Genomic DNA, 17981 nt, shown 5'->3' with positions numbered 1-17981 from the left:
GAACCCTATGTCCCTTAAGTTATGTCTCTAATGTTCATGTTCCAGAGCTGAGAATTTTAAGCAATTACATCTTTCACTTTTTTACTTGTTCATTAGTTGAATGAGCTGCCAGGAAACTGCCACTTAGGCGAAGAGTTGCTGTCTGTGGGTGAACTGAGAAATTATTTAGGAATGTCATTATTGAACAGCTATCCAGAGTCACACACATGTTAATAAAGATCCCTTCAAGCATCCATAGGTTCAATGCCAAGAAACAGAACCACCAGTACAAGAATCTGCTATCCCAATTAGGTTGTTGTATAGGTGACACGCAGGGTTGGCACGACCGTCGACGAGAACGCTTAGTTCCATCTTTAACACCGACTCACATGGCCTCCTCCAAAGCAGGCACCAGGGCTTCCTTACAAGCAGTGACTGGCAGAGGACTTTAAGTTGAACCACGTGAAAAGTGAGTTTAAAAGGATGAGGGAACGCTTTGGACCCGTGTGGGGATGGTGGGGAGAAGGTTCCTATGTAGCTGATAACGGGCTTTCACTCAAATCTGGCGGCAGCTCTGAATCCCACCTGCCTGGCCTAGAGAGGCAGCTTAGTGGCTTGGGGCTCCGCGGCGGGCCGCGGCGGGATTGGGGTGGGGAGTGGAGGACGGGACTGGACACACACCAGGTCTGATTGTCTTCAGAAGCTTTAAGCAGCGTCCCAACCCACGGTCAGAATGACGTCTGCAGGAAAGTGCATAGGCGGGAAGTAGAGGTGCAGCGGGGCTCGGTGGACGGAGGGGCACAGAGCAGCTTGTATTTAGAAGGAGGGCTCCTGTGACGTTTCAAGGAGAAGGGATGTATCCAGTTGGACCTTGGAGAACGGTCCCGGCCTTCTCCGTGAGGTTGGAAGCGTACCAGTGCCTCAGGGCAGCTTCAGAGGGTTGTCTGCCGCATAGCAATCCCTCCCAGACACTTTGGAAGGACTCAAGCTCGGGTCCCTGCCATTAAACTCTTCCCCTTCACTGCGAGTGGTTGCTGGAAACCTGAAGCCTCGCGACTGCCATCGAAGATTCAGGCGTTCCCGCACACTCTTGGTTAGGAAAAGTGCTACCTCGCGGCCGCCCCCACGGCCTGTGGCTGCTCCCGGGTCCCCGGTGGGACAGCAGCGGAAGTCGGGGTGGGGTGCGTCACTAATGGGCTCTCCCCCTTTCTCCGCCGCCTAAGCCGGGGCTGCGAGGCTGTACTGAAACGCAACCTGGGGTTGGGCTGGGCTTTCCGTAGGCCCGCAAGGAGGAAGGGTCTCCAGAGGAGCAAACTCAGAGCCTGTCCCTTCCCAGCCCGCACCCGGCCAAAGGTCCGGGGAGCAGGAGGACAGCCCCTCGGGCCCCCGATTCCGGACGCTGGTGGCGCGGGCCCAGGCCCTGCACTTAAGTTGAGCTTGTTCCGAGCCAAACTCTGCAGCCCGTGTGGCCGTCCAGAGCTCCGCCGCCCGGCTCCGGGTGCGAGTTCTCGGTAGGCCTCCCTTCGTGTACGAGGGCGAAGCTCAGAGCGGGTGAGCGGGCCCTAACCGCCCCGGAACGGGTCTAGGGTCTAGAGTAGGTCCCGAACCCGCTCCGCGCGAGAAACCCGCGCACGACCGCGACAGGCAGACACGGAGAGCCAGCGCGGGGAGCAACCGTGCTGCGCCGGCCGGCCGGCCGCTCCGCTTCCCGGGCCCCTCCGCCCGCGAGGCCGCCCGCCCGAGCCGGCTGCAGCTCGCAGCGTCCAGGGCGCTCGGCCCCCAGAGCCTGCCGCTCACCCGAGCCCGCGCGGCTCTCCGCCAGCCCTGCCCGCCCGCGGGCGCCAGCTCCACGCCGCGCTCGGGCCCCGCACGTCTCCAGACCCCCAGACACGCGGCCGGGGCCTCCAGCCGCAGCGTCCCCGCCACCCCGAGGCCGAGCCCGGGCCGCGCGCCTTAAGAAACCCCAAGCGAGGGTGGGTGAAGTGGGACAGGAGGGAGCCCGGGGAGTTTGCGCCGAGCGCCTCAGGTAGGAGCCCTTCTCCTGGACGCTGAGGCGACTGCATTAGAGTTAATGGCAGCCGCCTGCTCCTCATTATTAATTGTCTTTGTGTTTGGATAAAGTATGTAATCTTCTTCCCAACCACACCATTAAAATAGGTTGCCTTTTCAATTAAGAACTGTCGTGAGCTCAGCAGTCAATTTTGCTAATGAAGATGCATCATATTTTTCCCTTAACAAAAAGAAAAAGAAGAAATCCTAGTTTTTCATTAGGCGCGATTATAGATGAATACACGAAGGTTTCCCTAAAATTCGTGTAAACATGTAGTGCATTCAATGGCAGGCTTTTAAATAAAATGAAAATTCTGCTGATAAAAGGAAAGCGTGGCTAGCAGACATTTCCAAGCCCACTTCGTTGAGATTTGTAAAAACAAATACGCTGAGTTTATTTGTTTATTATGTTCTCAGATGCACTTAAAATAGGTAAAACAATGAAAGCAGACGCAGCGGCGATCTGAAAATACCTCTGCAAACTTTGGGAGGGACTGAAGCTGCGAACGCCGAAGCCGCGCTCTGCAGTTAGAAGGTCTGCAGCCTCTTCTTGGAGCCCTCGGCTCCAGCACTGAGGAGCAAAGTGCGCTGACCATACCTACAATTAGCTGTTGCTCCCTTCTTCTTTCCTTCCTTGCCCGCCCCCCTAAAGGCAAACTGAAAGCCAGGAACCAGGTGGGACTGCTTAAAATTCTATGCTTTTGCACTAAGCAAATTCTCCACTGTTGTACATCATTAAAAGTGGCAAAGTTCTAAACTTGAAGATTTAACATGACCTGGACATTAACCTTCGTGGATGCGAAGCTACAAAAGTTTGGATCCCTGGAAATGAAAAGGGTGTGTCATTCATTCACTAATCTCCAAGTTGGAAAATATGCAATGGAAAGGATCTATCAAGAGTTGTGTGTCTTTAGTTGATTTTTTAAAAATAGATTATTATTAATTATTATTATTATTTGCTTGTGGAACACTGCTTCAAATACCTAAGTCTCTCCCTCATTCACTGCGAGGACTGATGGGGGCCACACTGAGAACAGCATTTGAGGAGAAAATTCTAAGTAGAAGGAAGGCCCCGAGAGCAGCAGGGTTTCCTTTGTATGGCAACATCACTGCTTTCTTGCACACATGATCTTTTCCAGGTTTGGGGTGTTACGTCTTTTAAATATTGAATTCTCTCTTTTTTAATCAACTAGGTTCTTAAAATGATCTGCAAAGAGTGGGAAATTAGATTTTCGATTAAAACCTTATCCCATCTCGAAGGATTACTTTATATTGATTCTTAAATATGGCTACAATTGATAGGCTCTAATTAAAAATCCAAAGAAAAAGTCTGCCATGCCCGCATAAAAGAAGCTTTTCATATGCGGGAAATAAAGCTTGTAAAAGGTTACAAATAAAAGATTAGAGTTTATCCAAACTAGTTTAAAGCTTCACTGTGGTTTTCTTTTCTTCTCCCCCCCCCTTACAAAACCATTCCTGGGTCTTTGCCCCCACCCCCCATTTTAAATGAAGTTTGCAAACAGGCAAGATATTGGAGTGTAATGGTCGTTTTGCATCAGCTCTATAGCCCACGGCTGCTGCCTGCAGTAGAATTGATTTCAAGGAAGCCTGAAGACCAGCAGATGAAAATTATGTAAACTGACTGCCAGCATTCTGTATCCATCTATCCAAACCACACACACACACACACACACACACACACACACACACACACATCTTCCCACTCACACGCCTTTTATTCCCCCTCAGCCTAACCCTGCCTTGCATACACTCTCCCCTTGGTGCTCACACTCTCTGGGACAGGCAAGGAGCTCCTAGCTCACACCCAGCCCACGGCTCCCACTTGTCGCACAATCTTAATCCGTTTCATTCCGGAACAACATGGTACTCTCCCCCCCCTCTTTTTAATTTGGAGTTTGCTTCCTACTCTTTTATCAAGACAACACAACCCTATTTTTGAAGTTATTTCTTTTTCCTTTACCCTCTTTTCTAAGCAACTGAAACACAGGGTCTGAGTGACCCAAGTTTAATTCATAAGTGGTCTGCTATCTTCTATCTCCTCCTCTGCCCACACTGCCAATCTTAAATCCTGTTAAGAATATCAGAATTAAGCTGGGCAAGTTTTAAAATAGAGTCATTTCTTTAAAACTAGTGAAGAATTACTTCTTTTTAATAGGTGATGATTCTCACACAAAATGTGCTCGCCCCTCCCCCACACTATCCACTGAATTGCTGAAAAGATTTGAAATTAATCTTCATATTTTGGAAGTTCGCGTTCAGGGAATCTACCCCCCCCCCACTGTGCTCTTGTGGGATATGGGTTTTCTTCTTTTTTAATTGGCCTGGAAGACTCCCGAGATGGTTCTTCTCCCCTCCCCCCACCCACTCCCATAGTTAATAAACTTGGAGGAAAGTTTGGAATTTTTGAATGGAGAAAAATGAGCCCAGTTAGTGATATACATGAATCCAGATATCAAAACACGAACATCAGCCATAATCTGGTGCCCACATACAAGCCTTGACAAAATATTTGGTTCCCTGAGCATTATTTCTTCTCATTTAGCTTCTGAATCTTTACATATCTCATGTGCCTAGCGAGGCAACTGCACACATGGCCATTAAAACCCATCCACTTGTTCATGAGAACTACTGAAAAGCACAAAGCATGCTACCGTAAGTCAGATTCATAGGAAACGTTTCTTGTTTTTTTTTTAAATGGGAGAAAAGTTAAACTCTGGATAAAAGAAATAGAATGAATAATAAGCACATCGGAGGCTCAAGAACTTACTGAAAATCAAGAGATGTTTCCATCCAAGGAGTCTTTCTCCCATCAAGCTTCTAAGGTTTTCTGTGAAATAGCTCACCCCTCCCCTTCCCCCAAAGCCAGTGGCTTTTGTCCTGACCTAGAATAGGGTTTGTGGAAACGGTACCTGAGCCGGGCTGTCTGCAATTTCCAAATTGACAAGAAGAGACTGGAAGATAAAAAGCGTGTTCTTACAGGTGAAGAGCAATTTTGCAACTTTTCCAGGCGACACAGGAGAAAGCGTGCCCGCCACCAACTGCTGGAGAGTCTGGGCAGAAATTCCTCTAGAAAAAAAAAAAAAAAAAAAGAAAAAAGAAAAAGAAAAAAGAAAGAAAGAAAGAAAGAAAAAAGAAGTCTTTTTTCCTTCCCTCCCTTGTCTGCATCTCTGGCTCGCTCCTCTGTCTCTCGCTCTCTCTTTCTGATCCAATCTTTTGAGAGCTGCAGCACATTGCTAAGCTAAAGGGAAATTCTCTTTGATAAAGCGGTGTTTCCAGCTTCTGGGTTTTAAAACCTAAATCTATATTCAAATCTGGCTGAAGGTGTGTTCTGGGATTTATGAAAGCCTCTTAAAGGGGTAAATTTACCAAACCGTGACAAAATCATCACGATCTTACTTTAGACATCTGAAGTGGATGAGAATTTTAAAGAGACCCTTGTTTATTTAACACTGTCCATTTCCAACTGGTGGTTTATTGGCCCTGTATTTCTGCGAAGTTATTAGACGAGAGGGCAAAGGAGGAGCGGGGGCCGCGCGCTGCCGGAGCTGCAGGGAAAGCCCTCCCACGCTGCACCCAGCAGAAACGCGCCCCTGTCGCCGGCACCCCGGGATTTTCCAGCGGCCCCGCGTCCTCTGACACCGCTCCAGACCTTTACCTGGCACGTGAGGAGCTGCCCCTCGTCTCTGGACCATATTGCACACGGCTCTCCCTCTCCGATTTTTTCACTTACTTCGAGTGACTCACACACCCTGGCTGTTTCCTGACCGTACCCCACCTCCTCTGTCCCTAAGGCCTTGCTCGCTACATCAGCAACGTTCGGGTTTTTCGTTGTTGTTCCTTTTCGCTCTTTGATGCTTTCAACATCCTATGATCTAGCTGGGGAGAACTCTTTCTTCGGGGTGGGAAATAAACTCTTCAAGAGGCTCGCGTGGGTTTGCCCTTCCGCCACGCCGAGCGCGGTGGCCCGGACCTGGCTTCCCGCAGCCCGCGCCACGCGGGACACGCGCCGCCGCATCTGTGTCCCCCTCCTCCATGGAAGGCCTTGGGGACGCGCCAGGTGTTGCGGTGGGGGCGGGGTGACAGGGAGAGGCCGGTGCTCGGCCGCCCCCGCCCCCGCCCGGCCCCTCGAGCCGGGGAGCGGCCCCGGAGGGGCCCGGAGGAGCCGGGCGGCCCGCCGCCGCGCCGGGGTCCGCAGCCGCGGGAGCCCGGCCCCGAGACACCCCGCGAGCCCGCCGCGGCCGCCGAGGGCCGGGCCCGGCCGCGCTGCCCACACCTCGCGGCCCCGCGCGCGCCGCTCTAATTCGCTAATTGCTGTAAATCCCAAGGACGGCCACATTTGATTACACATACAGTGTAAGGAGCGAGCACAAAGCGGAGAATTAATTACCAACTTCATTAACATGGCTCCCCAAATTAAAGGCGGCGGGCTGTTCCCCGGGCCCGCTGCCGCGGTGGCGGGGCTCCCGCTCGCTCCCTGCCCCGGGAGCCCTGGGGGACAGCGGCCCCCGGCCGCCTCCGCGCACACGCGCTCGGCAGTGGCACCCACCCCCTCCGCCCCCCGTCTCCGTCCGCTCTGCCTCGGCTCTTCTAGAAAACTCTGCTCGCCGGGAGCAGCCGGGTCCCTCCTGAAGGGCGCGCTGCGCTGGCGCCCGGGTCCTGACGCGCCCCAGCTCCCCGTCTCAGCCCCGGGCTCCGGCGGCTCCATCCCTGTTAGCTCCGGGCCTGCAGCGTCGGGAGTCGCCCCTAACGCAGGGGCTGTTTCTACAGGGGCTTTTGCCACCCCACGCTCGCCCCCGGGAGATTGGAGATGGCCCCTCCTCGGCCCGCAGTCAGCCCCGGGGGGAGATTTGGGAGTTCAAAAAGCTTTTTGTGTTGCCTCTTGTTCTGGGCTTCTCAGTTTGAAAAATCCTGCGCAGAAACCCAGAGCTTGAGACCAGGGCTGGTCGTGCGGGCTCTGACGAGGACTCTGAGGTTTTCAGACAGTTACTTCTCAGCCCCGTGAATCTGCCTCTGTCCTCACTGCCTGTCCACACCGCAGCCCCGGCCCCCTTCCCTCACCCTCCTTCCCCAGCGCCGTCTGGCCCTGTGCGAGCAGACAGACACAGCCTTGTTTTTCCAGCGTAAACCTGGGTTTGAGTACAGTCTCCGACCCACACAGCCTTCCTTAGTGCTGGAAAACCCAGCCCCCCCCCCCACACACCCTTTCCCAGCTTTGGCTTAAATATTTTCATTTTCCTGTCTTACGTTGTTTTGGTGTCCTTTCTGTAAAATAAAAACAAAAAAAAATGAAAGGAGGACAAGAAAGGGGTGTGAAGGAAGAAGAAAAGACCGAAGGGGAGGCCTTGCTGTCCATCATTTTAATTATACAATTAGTTCACATGCCTCGGCCCATAATGTATATTTTAAGCGCAGCCCAGCGTTTTAAAGAACGTTCTGGTAGTGTCGGAGGCCTGGATTTGTTGCCTGCTCTTTCCCCCGTGCAGCAGCGGCCTGTTTTCCTCCCCCTGTTGTTTTTATTATTTTCCCTCTGGCTTAGATGTGTCAATCATTCTCTCCCTGCCATTGGTTGGAGAGTTTGCGTCAAAAAGTTGCCAGAGAGGCGCTTTCTCAGCAAATCTCCCTGAGAGCGGAACCTTCCTCAGCTCCAACTCAGCCTCCACTGTTATTAAAAATAAAAATCGCTAGAGCAGCTCAGTCGCCACATCTACTTTGTATGTATCGTAGCCGGACACACGCTTGTTTACAAGCCGTTTATTTTACGCTCTCTAAAATACATTTTTTTGGTTCTGTTTTACTTTTGACGGAAAGGTGAAGACCACAGGTTTTTAACTGAATACTCTTGATTTCTTTTAGGATAGCTGGCTATTTGGAATTTTGACGGATAATCTGATTTTTTTTTCTAACCTTCGATGCGGCTGTAAGGTAAGTGTCCGTCTTGTCTATGGCGATATCTTTGTGTCCCCCCCGTCCTCAGTGACCCCCGCGCCTCCAATGTGCAACTCTAAGGGCGAAGACTTCCTCTGGGGACTGATTTTTTTTTTTCTAATGAGAATTTTGAGGCGAAATAATGACCATTAGGAAAAATTGGACGATGTGTAGGAGAGGGCGGGAGTGGGAGGGAGCGAGCGCGCGTGCTCCTGGGGGTCGCCGCTCCTGCAAAACGTCGTGGAACTCCTACGAGTCTAATCTGGGGTGTTGGGGAGGGGTTTTGTTCCTAAGCCCACGCTGTTGATGGCTGCTCCTCGCGAGCTCTGCGTTTTGGCCCCTCGACTGAGCTGGAGTCCTCAGGCTCGCTCCCAAGGACGTTCTGAGAGCCTGTGACAAAATGATGCTCGCGTGTGTACCCAGGCTGGTAAATTAAAACAATGCTGGTCAGGAGGGCGCTCCCGCAGGCCGGGGCGCAGGGAGCTCCCAGCCCGCGACGGGACCCCGCGCCCCGGCTCCTCCCGCCGCGCTCTCCCCTAGCCCCGCCGCGCGCCCTGCCCCTGCCATCGCCCCTTCCCGCCCCCGGCGCCGCGCGCGGGTGCTGTGGTCCTGGGCCACCTCGCCAGGCCGAGGCCGCTGTTAGACAGCCTGGCTGACGCCGCTTGGCCTGGCCCGGGGACGGCTCCGCGCCCCGGGCGCTCCGGAGTGGGGCGGGCGCCTGGCCCTCCCGGCCACCCTCCTCCGGGGCCTGGCCGCGCGGCTGGCCCGGGGCCGGTGGAGCGGCGTGGGCAAAGCCGGCTCCGCCCCCGGCCTGCCCCGGGAGGCCCGCCGGAGGGTCCCGGCTAGCCGGGCCTGGGCGGCCGCGCGGCCAGCTCTGGACAAGCGGCGCTGCGGACGCCTTCGAGCGGCTGTCGAAAGCCGGGGTCCGATCCCACCGGGGAGCCCTGGCGCACCCATCCCGGCTAGGGAGCGGCTCGGCCGCGTGGGCCGGCCGGGGCGCCGCTCCGGGAGGGGCCGGCCGAGGAAGACTCGCTCTCCTCGGAACTGCCCCCTTCCCCAGGGCTTGCGGGTCAGCATCTCGCCCGCTCACCTCGCCTCTTTCCGGGCACCGAAAGTTATTAGCACAAGAGCGGAGTTGAGAGCAAACTCCTCCCCCAGAGTAAGGTGGACCCCGGCCCCGGCCAGACCTGACCCCGGGCCTCGCCGAACTGTACTCAATAGTCAAGACCGACCCTTTTGGCCCATTTTCCCCCCTCCCTCGCGGGTGGTAGAGTTGTCGATCCCCCGAGGCCAGAAACTTTAGCTCCAGTGAGGGTGGGGGCCGGTGCAGGCTGTCTTCCAGGATCCGCGAACCTCGCTCTCCGTCCCCCGGCGCCCGGGCCTCCTCCCTGCCGCAGGCCGGTCTGCAGTCCGCGTAGTTTTGTTCGCTCTCCATCATGCAGAAAATTAATCAGCCAGGACGAGCAGCAGAGCTGAGCACGACGGCCTGTAATTAAGGGACGTGTGCCCCTCGGATTATCTCGTTAGTTTATCAAGAAAACATTTATTATAATTAATTCTCGGACGAGGTAATTATTATTGAGCGAGGACACAGCAACTGGTAGATGGGCTTCTTGGAAGAGAAAAAAAAAAAAAAAAAACCCGAGGAGGGGGGCTCGGAGGGGGAAGCGACAGATTGCGCGACCTGACCGTTAGCTATAAGGCTGGCAGGCCGCGCGGCAGCAGGGCTCGGGCGCAGGCCGCGGAGCTGCGCGGCCGCCGGGCAGGGTCGCCGGAGCCGGGGGCTGGCGTCTGGAGTGGGGCCCCGCCGCGCCGCCGCCCCTGCGGTAGGTACGAACTCCCCGGAGCCACCTCGCCTCGAGAGCCGCCGCGGAAGCCTCGAGCCTTGGGAAGGGCGTCCGCCCCCGGCCCAGCGCGTGGGCAGGAAGCTGGGCGCAGTCCTCCCAGGCTGGGAAAGTTAGGTAGAAGGGCCCCGCAGCCTCCTTAGGGTGGTGCTTGTTGTCTAGGCTGGCCGTGGACGAGTTCCCGGGGCTTGGGTTTGGGTTTTACTCTGTTTCTGTTTTTGTTTTTCCGCCGCCCCCTCCCCCCAGGAGGAAAAGGGAAAATGGTTTACTGAGATTTTGAGCCATTTTGGCTCTCCAAGAAGAATCTCCCCCATACTTTCTATTATTGGTTTTTATGGTGGGGCATGCTTTCATTCGAAGAATGTATTTAGGCATGTCTAATTGGGTGAGAGCTAGATTAAGTAAAGAAAATACACTCCCCCATCTTAACATCAGACAAGATTTTAGGTTCTTGTTTAAGAGTTCGGAACTTTCCAAGAGAATAAGAATATATTTTCAAAGAGTTCCACTTCAGAGTTTATTTAAATAAGCTACGACTGTGCTTCTAAACAGTAGTACTTTTACAACCTCAAATAGCTAGATTTTGGAAGGAGGAATACAGAACATGACGTGTTCTTTGTAGGAGCAACTAGTTTTACTACTTAATAACCTAGTTCTCTAAAAAGGACATTTATAAAAATCACATTTTAGGGTGGGAAAACAAGACTTATGTTCTGAATTTAAATCAGGAAGAAGTCACAGTTGTGAAACTTTTGCCTTCTTCTCTTAAGCAAGGCAAAAATGAAAACCTAAAGTTCTTAAATTTCATTAATGAAATCTCACTATGAAGGTGACAGAGAACTCACCATCTTGTATCCGCCATTTTGAGGAAGTTTCCCAGAGTGTCAAAGTTTCACAGCAGAGATCTTTGCAAGATAAGTGCCTTATATTTGGAAAATAAAAGCCAGCCTTGCTCGCTGCCCTCATATTAACATAGGTCTGGGGGATGGGAGTCAGCAGACGAGCACAAAACTTTTCTTTCTCTTCCCTCAAGCTCTTCTTCTCATACAATCATAGGAAATTTGAAAGGTAGAGATAAATCCTATTAGTTTCATAGCTTTGAATGTTTATCTACTTCAAACCTAAGAATGTGGGAAAGTCAACTCCCCATTAGCAGGAATCTGCTTCAGCCTCTGAGAACCCTGAAAGTTTGCCTCGCCAAGAATCTGCCGCCTCCATTACTTACATCAAAATTAACATAGAAGCAACTTGTTCTAGGAATACATCCCTTACTACTTGCAAAATGTGGGGGTGGCAGTTCGTCTGCCTGGTGAGATTCTAACTTCAGCATTTTCTGCCAAGCCCTGTGCTAGTCTTGAAGACTTTTTTTCAGTTTAAATTAAATATTTGATGGGTGCTGCTTAAAAGCTAAATACTTGTTTGTTTAGCTCTAGTTCTTTAGACACATATAATCAAGGTCCTCCATACCCCAATAAATCTGTTACCTACTTCGAAATCTAATTATCCAGACTACTAATTAGGTGAAAATGATTACTGGAAATGACTTCAAATGTGGAATAATAGTGGTAGGTCAGTTTTCTCAAGTTTGTTGTTCGGCAAGTTGGTATTTCAAATGTTAAATACATTTCACAGCAGTTGAAACTGGTAATAATAATTTTTTTTTAAGCTAAGATAATTAAAATCTCTGCCAGGGAAAGGCAACAGTCTGGGAAGAGGTAGATTTCTTGAATTGTTTCTTTGTTTCTCACCAATGGGCTTTGTTATCAGCATTATTTATTTAGCCAAAGAGTTCTTTGTCTCTGCAAATGGCCCCAATCAAGTTTTGTTTGAGACAATTAGCTAGTGCCAGCCAATGAGTCCTATGCAAATGTTGGGATAGGAATGTAGTGTGTGCCTTTGGAGGCGTGGGGTTTTGTTCTTTGGGAAGGCAGATCGTAATTGCCTTCCTCGGCTCTATTTTTTTTTTTTTTTTTAGTTTAGGGTGGGGGTGGGGAAGACAGGTTTATCTGGTCTCACTCCTTCCCCTCTAGTTTTGGAGATCCTGGGGGTAGGGGGACGGCGGGGGGGGGGGGCGCATCTGCAACTCCTTTAAAAGCCTCTGCCCAGCGATGCCCCGGTTCTTTTTAGTCAGTGATGGAGCGTAGAGGAAGCTGCTCTCTCCGAAGCAGTAAACCAGCACCTCTGTTTGTTTGTTTGCTCTGCCCTTAGTTCCAGCACTCTAAATCCGCCCACCAAGGACCCTGACCCTGTCCACTCCAGGCGATTCAAGACCGTCCGGCTGGGTCCCCCCGATCTGGGCCGACTTTGCGCCTCCAAATAACCTTAGCATGATGTCTTATCTAAAGCAACCGCCTTACGCAGTCAATGGGCTGAGTCTGACCACTTCGGGTATGGACTTGCTGCATCCCTCCGTGGGCTACCCGGGTAAGTGAGTCTCGGGTCCTTCTCTCCTCCCTTCCCCACTCTCGCCCCCCAAGAACTCCGAGGTTGGAGGGCGCACTGTCCTCAAGCTCCAAACGGGGTCCCCACTGTTTTCCTTGCCACGAAGCAGCCGTGAGCCACAGGGCACTTACTGACCCGGGAGGAACAAGAGGCTGGGAAGAGGCGAGTCTGGAGTCTGCAGTAGTCACAGAAAATCCCACCGCTCCATTCTTAAGTCTAGTGGCTTGGGGACGTTATTGGGCTGGGTCTTGGAAGGCTGTTGACCTTGTCACTTGGGCATGCGCTCGCCTACGCTCTCCACGCCCAATTACTAGCTAGTAGCATTCTGGGAGTAGCCGAATTCTCTTGCCTACACTCCCCTACAGTTCTTTTGGCCTTGCCAGGGGCTTCCGGTACCCCCTACCCTGTCTCTTTAATCTTAGAGGTGTGGCTTGTCTCCAGGTGTCAGGCGCTTTTCTTTTCCCCGTGAGATTCCCCCCCCCCCCCCAACAACTAGATTACTCATAAAAGTATGAACTATGTCCCATTTTAAAGATTAAAGAACAAAGGTCCTTGAGGTGCTAAAATGCCGTGGGAACTGGCTCCACGTTCGCCGCGTCATTCCGAGCCTCCGGCCCTTGCACAGCCCTTTACTTTACTTACTAGCCAGCCATTTCTGTTGAGTGTGGTCTGGCGGTTGTGGTGTTTGTTTGTTTCCAGGACTGGGCGAGGGGGGAGGGGTTGTCCTTACTTGATTCACTTTGTTAGCTCTCCCTGTAGTCTGCAGGGGACACTGTGCTGGGAGAGGCTTTGGAAGGGTTGTGAGAGGGGGGAGATGGGGGAGGCGGGGGAACCGAGGCTGAAGTCCTGTGACTGAGAAACTGCTCCCCACCCTAAAGGGCCCTGGGCTTCTTGTCCTGCAGCCACCCCCCGGAAACAGCGAAGGGAGAGGACCACATTCACCAGGGCACAGCTCGATGTTCTGGAAGCCCTGTTTGCCAAGACCCGGTACCCAGACATCTTCATGCGAGAGGAGGTGGCGCTGAAAATCAACTTGCCCGAGTCCAGGGTGCAGGTAAGACAGATGCTGGCCTGCTGTTTTTCCTGACCCTGCCCTCCCTGAATCTTGGTGTATATTGACGACCCAATAGGGCCTGAGGCTCTTGTCCCAGACCAAAGAAGGGCTTGAAATTCTAACATTCAGGAGCCAGTGAACCATTCTTTACTCCCTCTTGCTTCCTGTCCACCCTTAGTTCTACGAACCAGGATTTCCCGGCCTAGGCTGCAAGGTTAGAGCAGCTTCAGACAGAAAGTCCTAGAACCCGTAGTTCTGAGTCACTGCAGTTAGAGATGCTGAGGAGGCCAGGTTCCAAGGGGAGTCACTTGGCCCTTGTGTGGACAGCCGCTTCGTGACAGCCTTTTGTGCGGGGGTGGGGGTGGGGGGGAACAGGGGAGTGGAGCTTGGTTCCTGGGCAGTCCAAAAAGTTTTAAAACACGTGGAAAAAAAAAAAAACAGCAAATGACTTTCTCAAGTCCACAGCTAATTTGGTGACAAAGTCAGAAACGGTACTTTTTACCAAATAAATTGGCAAAATAATAGTGTAGGGTTAACTTCTTGAGGACAGAATTCTGCTTTCTAGAGCTCTGCCACTTAAAAGGCAAAATTTTATAGTCCTAATATCTGTAAAGATGCTCCTTTTCTTGCTCTAGTTTCTCCCATATTTGACCCTGAAAGGGAGAAAAATCAACTCCCTCTTGATGGGAGTTCTTTAGTGCTTGGCTTTTAAAACATGGTTAACAGCGGCCATCAAACACTCTTTCCCTCCTCTCTCTCTCTCTCTCTCTCTCTCTCTCTCTCTCACCTTTGAGTAGCACATGTTTTTGAAAGTGCCAGACGACAGTGTGAACTACAAAGCAGAAAACAGGATTTTTTCAAAGAGGGTTGGAAAAAAATTCAGCACTTGTAAATCTTGACTCAAAGCCCTCACTAGAAACAAGCTGGCCCCAGATGTGTAGTGGTCCTGAGGCTGGCCTTGGGGGTACTACTTTTGCCACAATTATAACACCCAAATGGAGAACTCCCTCAACAGGTTAATAGATGACCTACCTGTGGCCAATGGCTTTAATCCCAACAGTAGGGAAGCAGAGGCAGGTGGATTTCTGTGAGTTTCAGGCCAGCTATGAAGAGAGACAACAGACTGCTGTCATCCCCATTCAAAAAAAAGACCTGTATCTAAGACAAGTGCCAGTAGTTTCTATCATAAGCTCCTGCTTGGCAGAGCATGTGCAAGGCTGGTAAAGAGAATTTTCAGAATGGCAAGCAAGCATAGGTTTAAGTTAACAAATCAGTGACTGAGTGTAGAGAACAGGGACAGAGCATGCCATGTGTAACCCTGAAGATGCAAACTTGAGTGTGAAGACGAGCATTGAGGTCTGTCTTGAGCTCAAAGCAGCAGCCATACAAGTGATTTCACTCACTACAAAGCACTTTTCCGCAGACACTGCTCAGATCTTCTCTCCACGGGAGCATGTCTTCTTGGAGATTTCTTTTATGCGTCTAGGAGAGACAAAATGTTAGGTCGTGGAAGCTCTTGCTTCCTGGACTGTGCAGTGTAAACTGTTTGAACTCAGTCTGCTCTTTGGTGGCAGGCAGCAACAGGCTGCTTCCCTCTAACGGACATAGACATAGTCTACTCTGTGGTCATCCCAAGACGAAATACGAAAGGGAAGTGGGGAGTTTCTGGCTTACAGTTACAGTGATTATCTTAAATTTTCTGGTTATGAACTATGTACGGTGGAGTTGGCCACATCTGTAGGTGTGTACAGTGCCTTATGAGTGGCCCAACGTTAAGGAAGTTTTTTTTTCCTTTTCAAGGTATGGTTTAAGAACCGAAGAGCCAAGTGCCGCCAACAGCAACAGCAACAACAGAACGGAGGTCAAAACAAAGTGAGACCCGCCAAAAAGAAGACCTCTCCGGCTCGGGAAGTGAGTTCAGAGAGTGGAACGAGTGGCCAGTTCACTCCCCCCTCTAGCACCTCAGTCCCAACCATTGCCAGCAGCAGTGCCCCCGTGTCTATCTGGAGCCCAGCTTCCATCTCCCCACTGTCAGACCCCTTGTCCACCTCCTCCTCCTGCATGCAGAGGTCCTACCCCATGACCTATACTCAGGCCTCAGGTTATAGTCAAGGATATGCTGGCTCAACTTCCTACTTTGGGGGCATGGACTGTGGATCTTATCTGACCCCTATGCATCACCAGCTTCCTGGACCAGGGGCCACACTCAGTCCCATGGGTACCAATGCAGTTACCAGCCATCTCAATCAGTCCCCAGCTTCTCTTTCCACCCAGGGATACGGAGCTTCAAGCTTGGGTTTTAACTCCACCACTGATTGCTTGGATTATAAGGACCAAACTGCCTCTTGGAAGCTTAACTTCAATGCTGACTGCTTGGATTATAAAGATCAGACATCCTCATGGAAATTCCAGGTTTTGTGAAGACCTGTAGAACCTATTTTTTGCGGGTGATTTTTAAATATGCTGGGCTGGACATTCCAGTTTTAGCCAGGCATTGGTTAAAAGAGTTAGATGGGAGGATGCTGTCAGACTCCTGCTCAAAGTTCCCGAGAGGCATAGAAGGAAAAATGAAGGGCCTTAGAGGGGCCTGCCAACCAGCAACCTGAAATGGACAAACCAATCTACTTAAGATTCTGTCATAGTTCTAGATCATTGGTTTTCTGATTTGCAAATGATTGATTAAACATTCTAGCCACTTGCAACCAAACACCACTCAAAATAGAAATCGAACAAAACTCAGTTGTGAGGGAAGGGAGGGAAGGCCGTGACCTCCAAAGCAGAGGTGATCCGGTGTTTTTAGCCAATCCTTGGTTGAATCTTAGGAATGGACAGTGTCCCAAGCTCATTCACGGTTCATGACCAACTGGTAGTTGGCACTGAAAACCTTTTCAGGGCTGTGTGAATTGTGCGACTGATTGTCCTAGATGCACTACTTTATTTAAAAAAAAAATAATGTCCATAAGGAGTCAATATGTAGTTTAAGAGACAATCAGTGTGTGTCTTATATAAATGGTACATCTGTGGTTTTTAATCTGTGCTAGACTTCAAAACTGTGATCTCCTGTTATTGTATGCAACCTTGAACTCCACCTCTGCAGAGGTTCTTCTGTGATTAAATAGGTTATAATTATAAGCAAAATTCAGAGCAACTGAATGCTGATCTAGAAAGATTACCTTTGGCTGAGGTGAGCTGCCTTGCTGACTCTGGACAAGGATAGAGAAGAAGCAAAAGGACCCTAATTCATCCGTAATTTAATGTTGGTAAGCTTGGTAGTAAAAAGACATTGGTTGATTGCTCTGACCCTGATGAATTTTAAACTGAGATCATTGTCATTTATGCTTGCAGATGTTAACTGGAAGTTATATATGCATAAACCCTTTCTTCCTGGATTTGGCAGATATGTATAATTATATTAAAATGGTTCTAGCACAACATTGGGTCCAGTTTAATTTTATACTATTACTTATGAATGAAAAGCCTATATATTCAGCCTCACCATCCCAAAATGTTTATTGTAAGGCAGAGAAAAAATTAGAAATTTTACTCCTGTTTTAACTTTTCCTCTCACTTCGTCTATGTATGAATGAAATAGTTACGAATGATAGTGATTTGTAAATGTCTGTGACTTCCCTCAGGATTGCTCCAAACTGAAGCTGCACCTTCCAATCAGCCTTTAGCATCTTTTCCTCCCCTGCTACAAGCTTGAAATGAATTGTGAGAATTTGTTAGACACTAAGTTAATTTTTTTTTTTAAGATCAGTGTGTTGGGGGGAGACTGGAGTATTTCAGAAAGTGAGAATGTCAAGCATTTGTTTTAGTTCTCTAAGGGCATCCCCCCCTTTTCCTTTACTTAAAAAAAATGAGGTAAACATGAGAGGGACTGTAATCAGAATTTGAAATCAATTCAGGCAGAAATGATTTCTGAACAAAGAGTTTCAGAAAACTTTTAAAAACCTATAATTTCAGTGGTCGAAAATAAGGCACCCTGGTCATTGCTTTCTGGTGTGTGTGTGGGTTTGTGTTTGTGTGTGTGTGTCACACACTCGGGGAGAGGGAAAGTCCGTTTTTGGATGTAGGAGTTACTAAAAACTTCAAATGGCCAATGATCATGGTGCTCCTCCGGTAAAAACTACTTAATTTCACTTTGAACATCTTATGTTCTTAAATTTGACCAAAATTCAATGACTCTTGATTGTAACCTCTGTAAATGAAAGTTAGCAGCTGCGGCCATTTTGTTTTCTGGTCTTTTCATTTCTCTTCCCTGGCTGTGATCTTGTCTAATCTTGGCTTAATGAGTAAAATCGTTTCACTGCTAAATGAAGAAACTCACTGCTTTATAGCAACCACCAAACTGCAAAGCTGTATGGCTAGATTCTCCTGGACCTGGAGACGCACTCATCTGCAGTCTTCTTTGAAGTGACGTTTCGGTCCCAGAGTCTTTGGGTTTTCCTAGATCTCGTTTTCAAAAACCCCAGGTTTTCCCGTGCAATAGTGAGTAACTCCCAACCAACCAATTTCTCACATTGCCTTCGGTTTTCAGGAAACCTTAGCAAGGACAGGGAGAGAGAGTACCTTAAAAAAACAAGAATAGCTGTCAAATTTAGCACTGCAGAGCAAATGACTTGGTTTCTCCAGGTCCAAAAACGAAGTTAAAGGGAGTCTCTGAA

At 50.2% G+C, this 17981-nt stretch overlaps 1 protein-coding gene across 4 annotated transcripts; it reads left to right on the top strand.

The window, feature by feature from the left end:
• The first annotated feature begins 7547 nt into the window (after positions 1-7547).
• On the top strand, positions 7548-17619 carry Otx2 (orthodenticle homeobox 2). Of its 4 annotated transcripts, none has more exons than XM_021652350.2 (5): positions 7548-7760; positions 7903-7971; positions 12027-12242; positions 13163-13314; positions 15115-17619. In XM_021652350.2, the coding sequence occupies exons 3-5, from the start codon at positions 12146-12148 to the stop codon at positions 15733-15735; spliced, it is 870 nt and encodes a 289-aa protein (XP_021508025.1). In that variant the 5' UTR covers positions 7548-7760; positions 7903-7971; positions 12027-12145; the 3' UTR covers positions 15736-17619. The 4 variants fall into 4 exon arrangements, with proteins under 4 accessions (XP_021508025.1, XP_021508022.1, XP_021508023.1 ...); XM_021652347.2 differs by having other exon boundaries at positions 13139-13314; XM_021652348.2 differs by lacking the exons at positions 7548-7760; positions 7903-7971 and adding an exon at positions 8220-8385 and having other exon boundaries at positions 13139-13314.
• Positions 17620-17981: the final 362 nt, after the last annotated feature.

Source organism: Meriones unguiculatus, chromosome 4 (genome assembly GCF_030254825.1).
Source record: "Meriones unguiculatus strain TT.TT164.6M chromosome 4, Bangor_MerUng_6.1, whole genome shotgun sequence".
NCBI classification, from domain to species: Eukaryota; Metazoa; Chordata; class Mammalia; order Rodentia; family Muridae; genus Meriones; species Meriones unguiculatus.
The sequence above is the reverse complement of the archived record's forward strand: the minus strand, read 5'-3'. Positions and strand labels throughout refer to the sequence as shown.

Excerpts from the sequence above, each read along its gene's own strand:
- Otx2 (XM_021652347.2), top strand. The coding sequence starts at position 12,146 with ATGATGTCTTATCTAAAGCAACCGCCTTACGCAGTCAATGGGCTGAGT. Across the intron at positions 12,243-13,138 it reads TCCCTCCGTGGGCTACCCGG|GGCCCTGGGCTTCTTGTCCT; the intron begins GTAAGTGAGTCT and ends CCCACCCTAAAG. Across the intron at positions 13,315-15,114 it reads TGCCCGAGTCCAGGGTGCAG|GTATGGTTTAAGAACCGAAG; the intron begins GTAAGACAGATG and ends TTCCTTTTCAAG.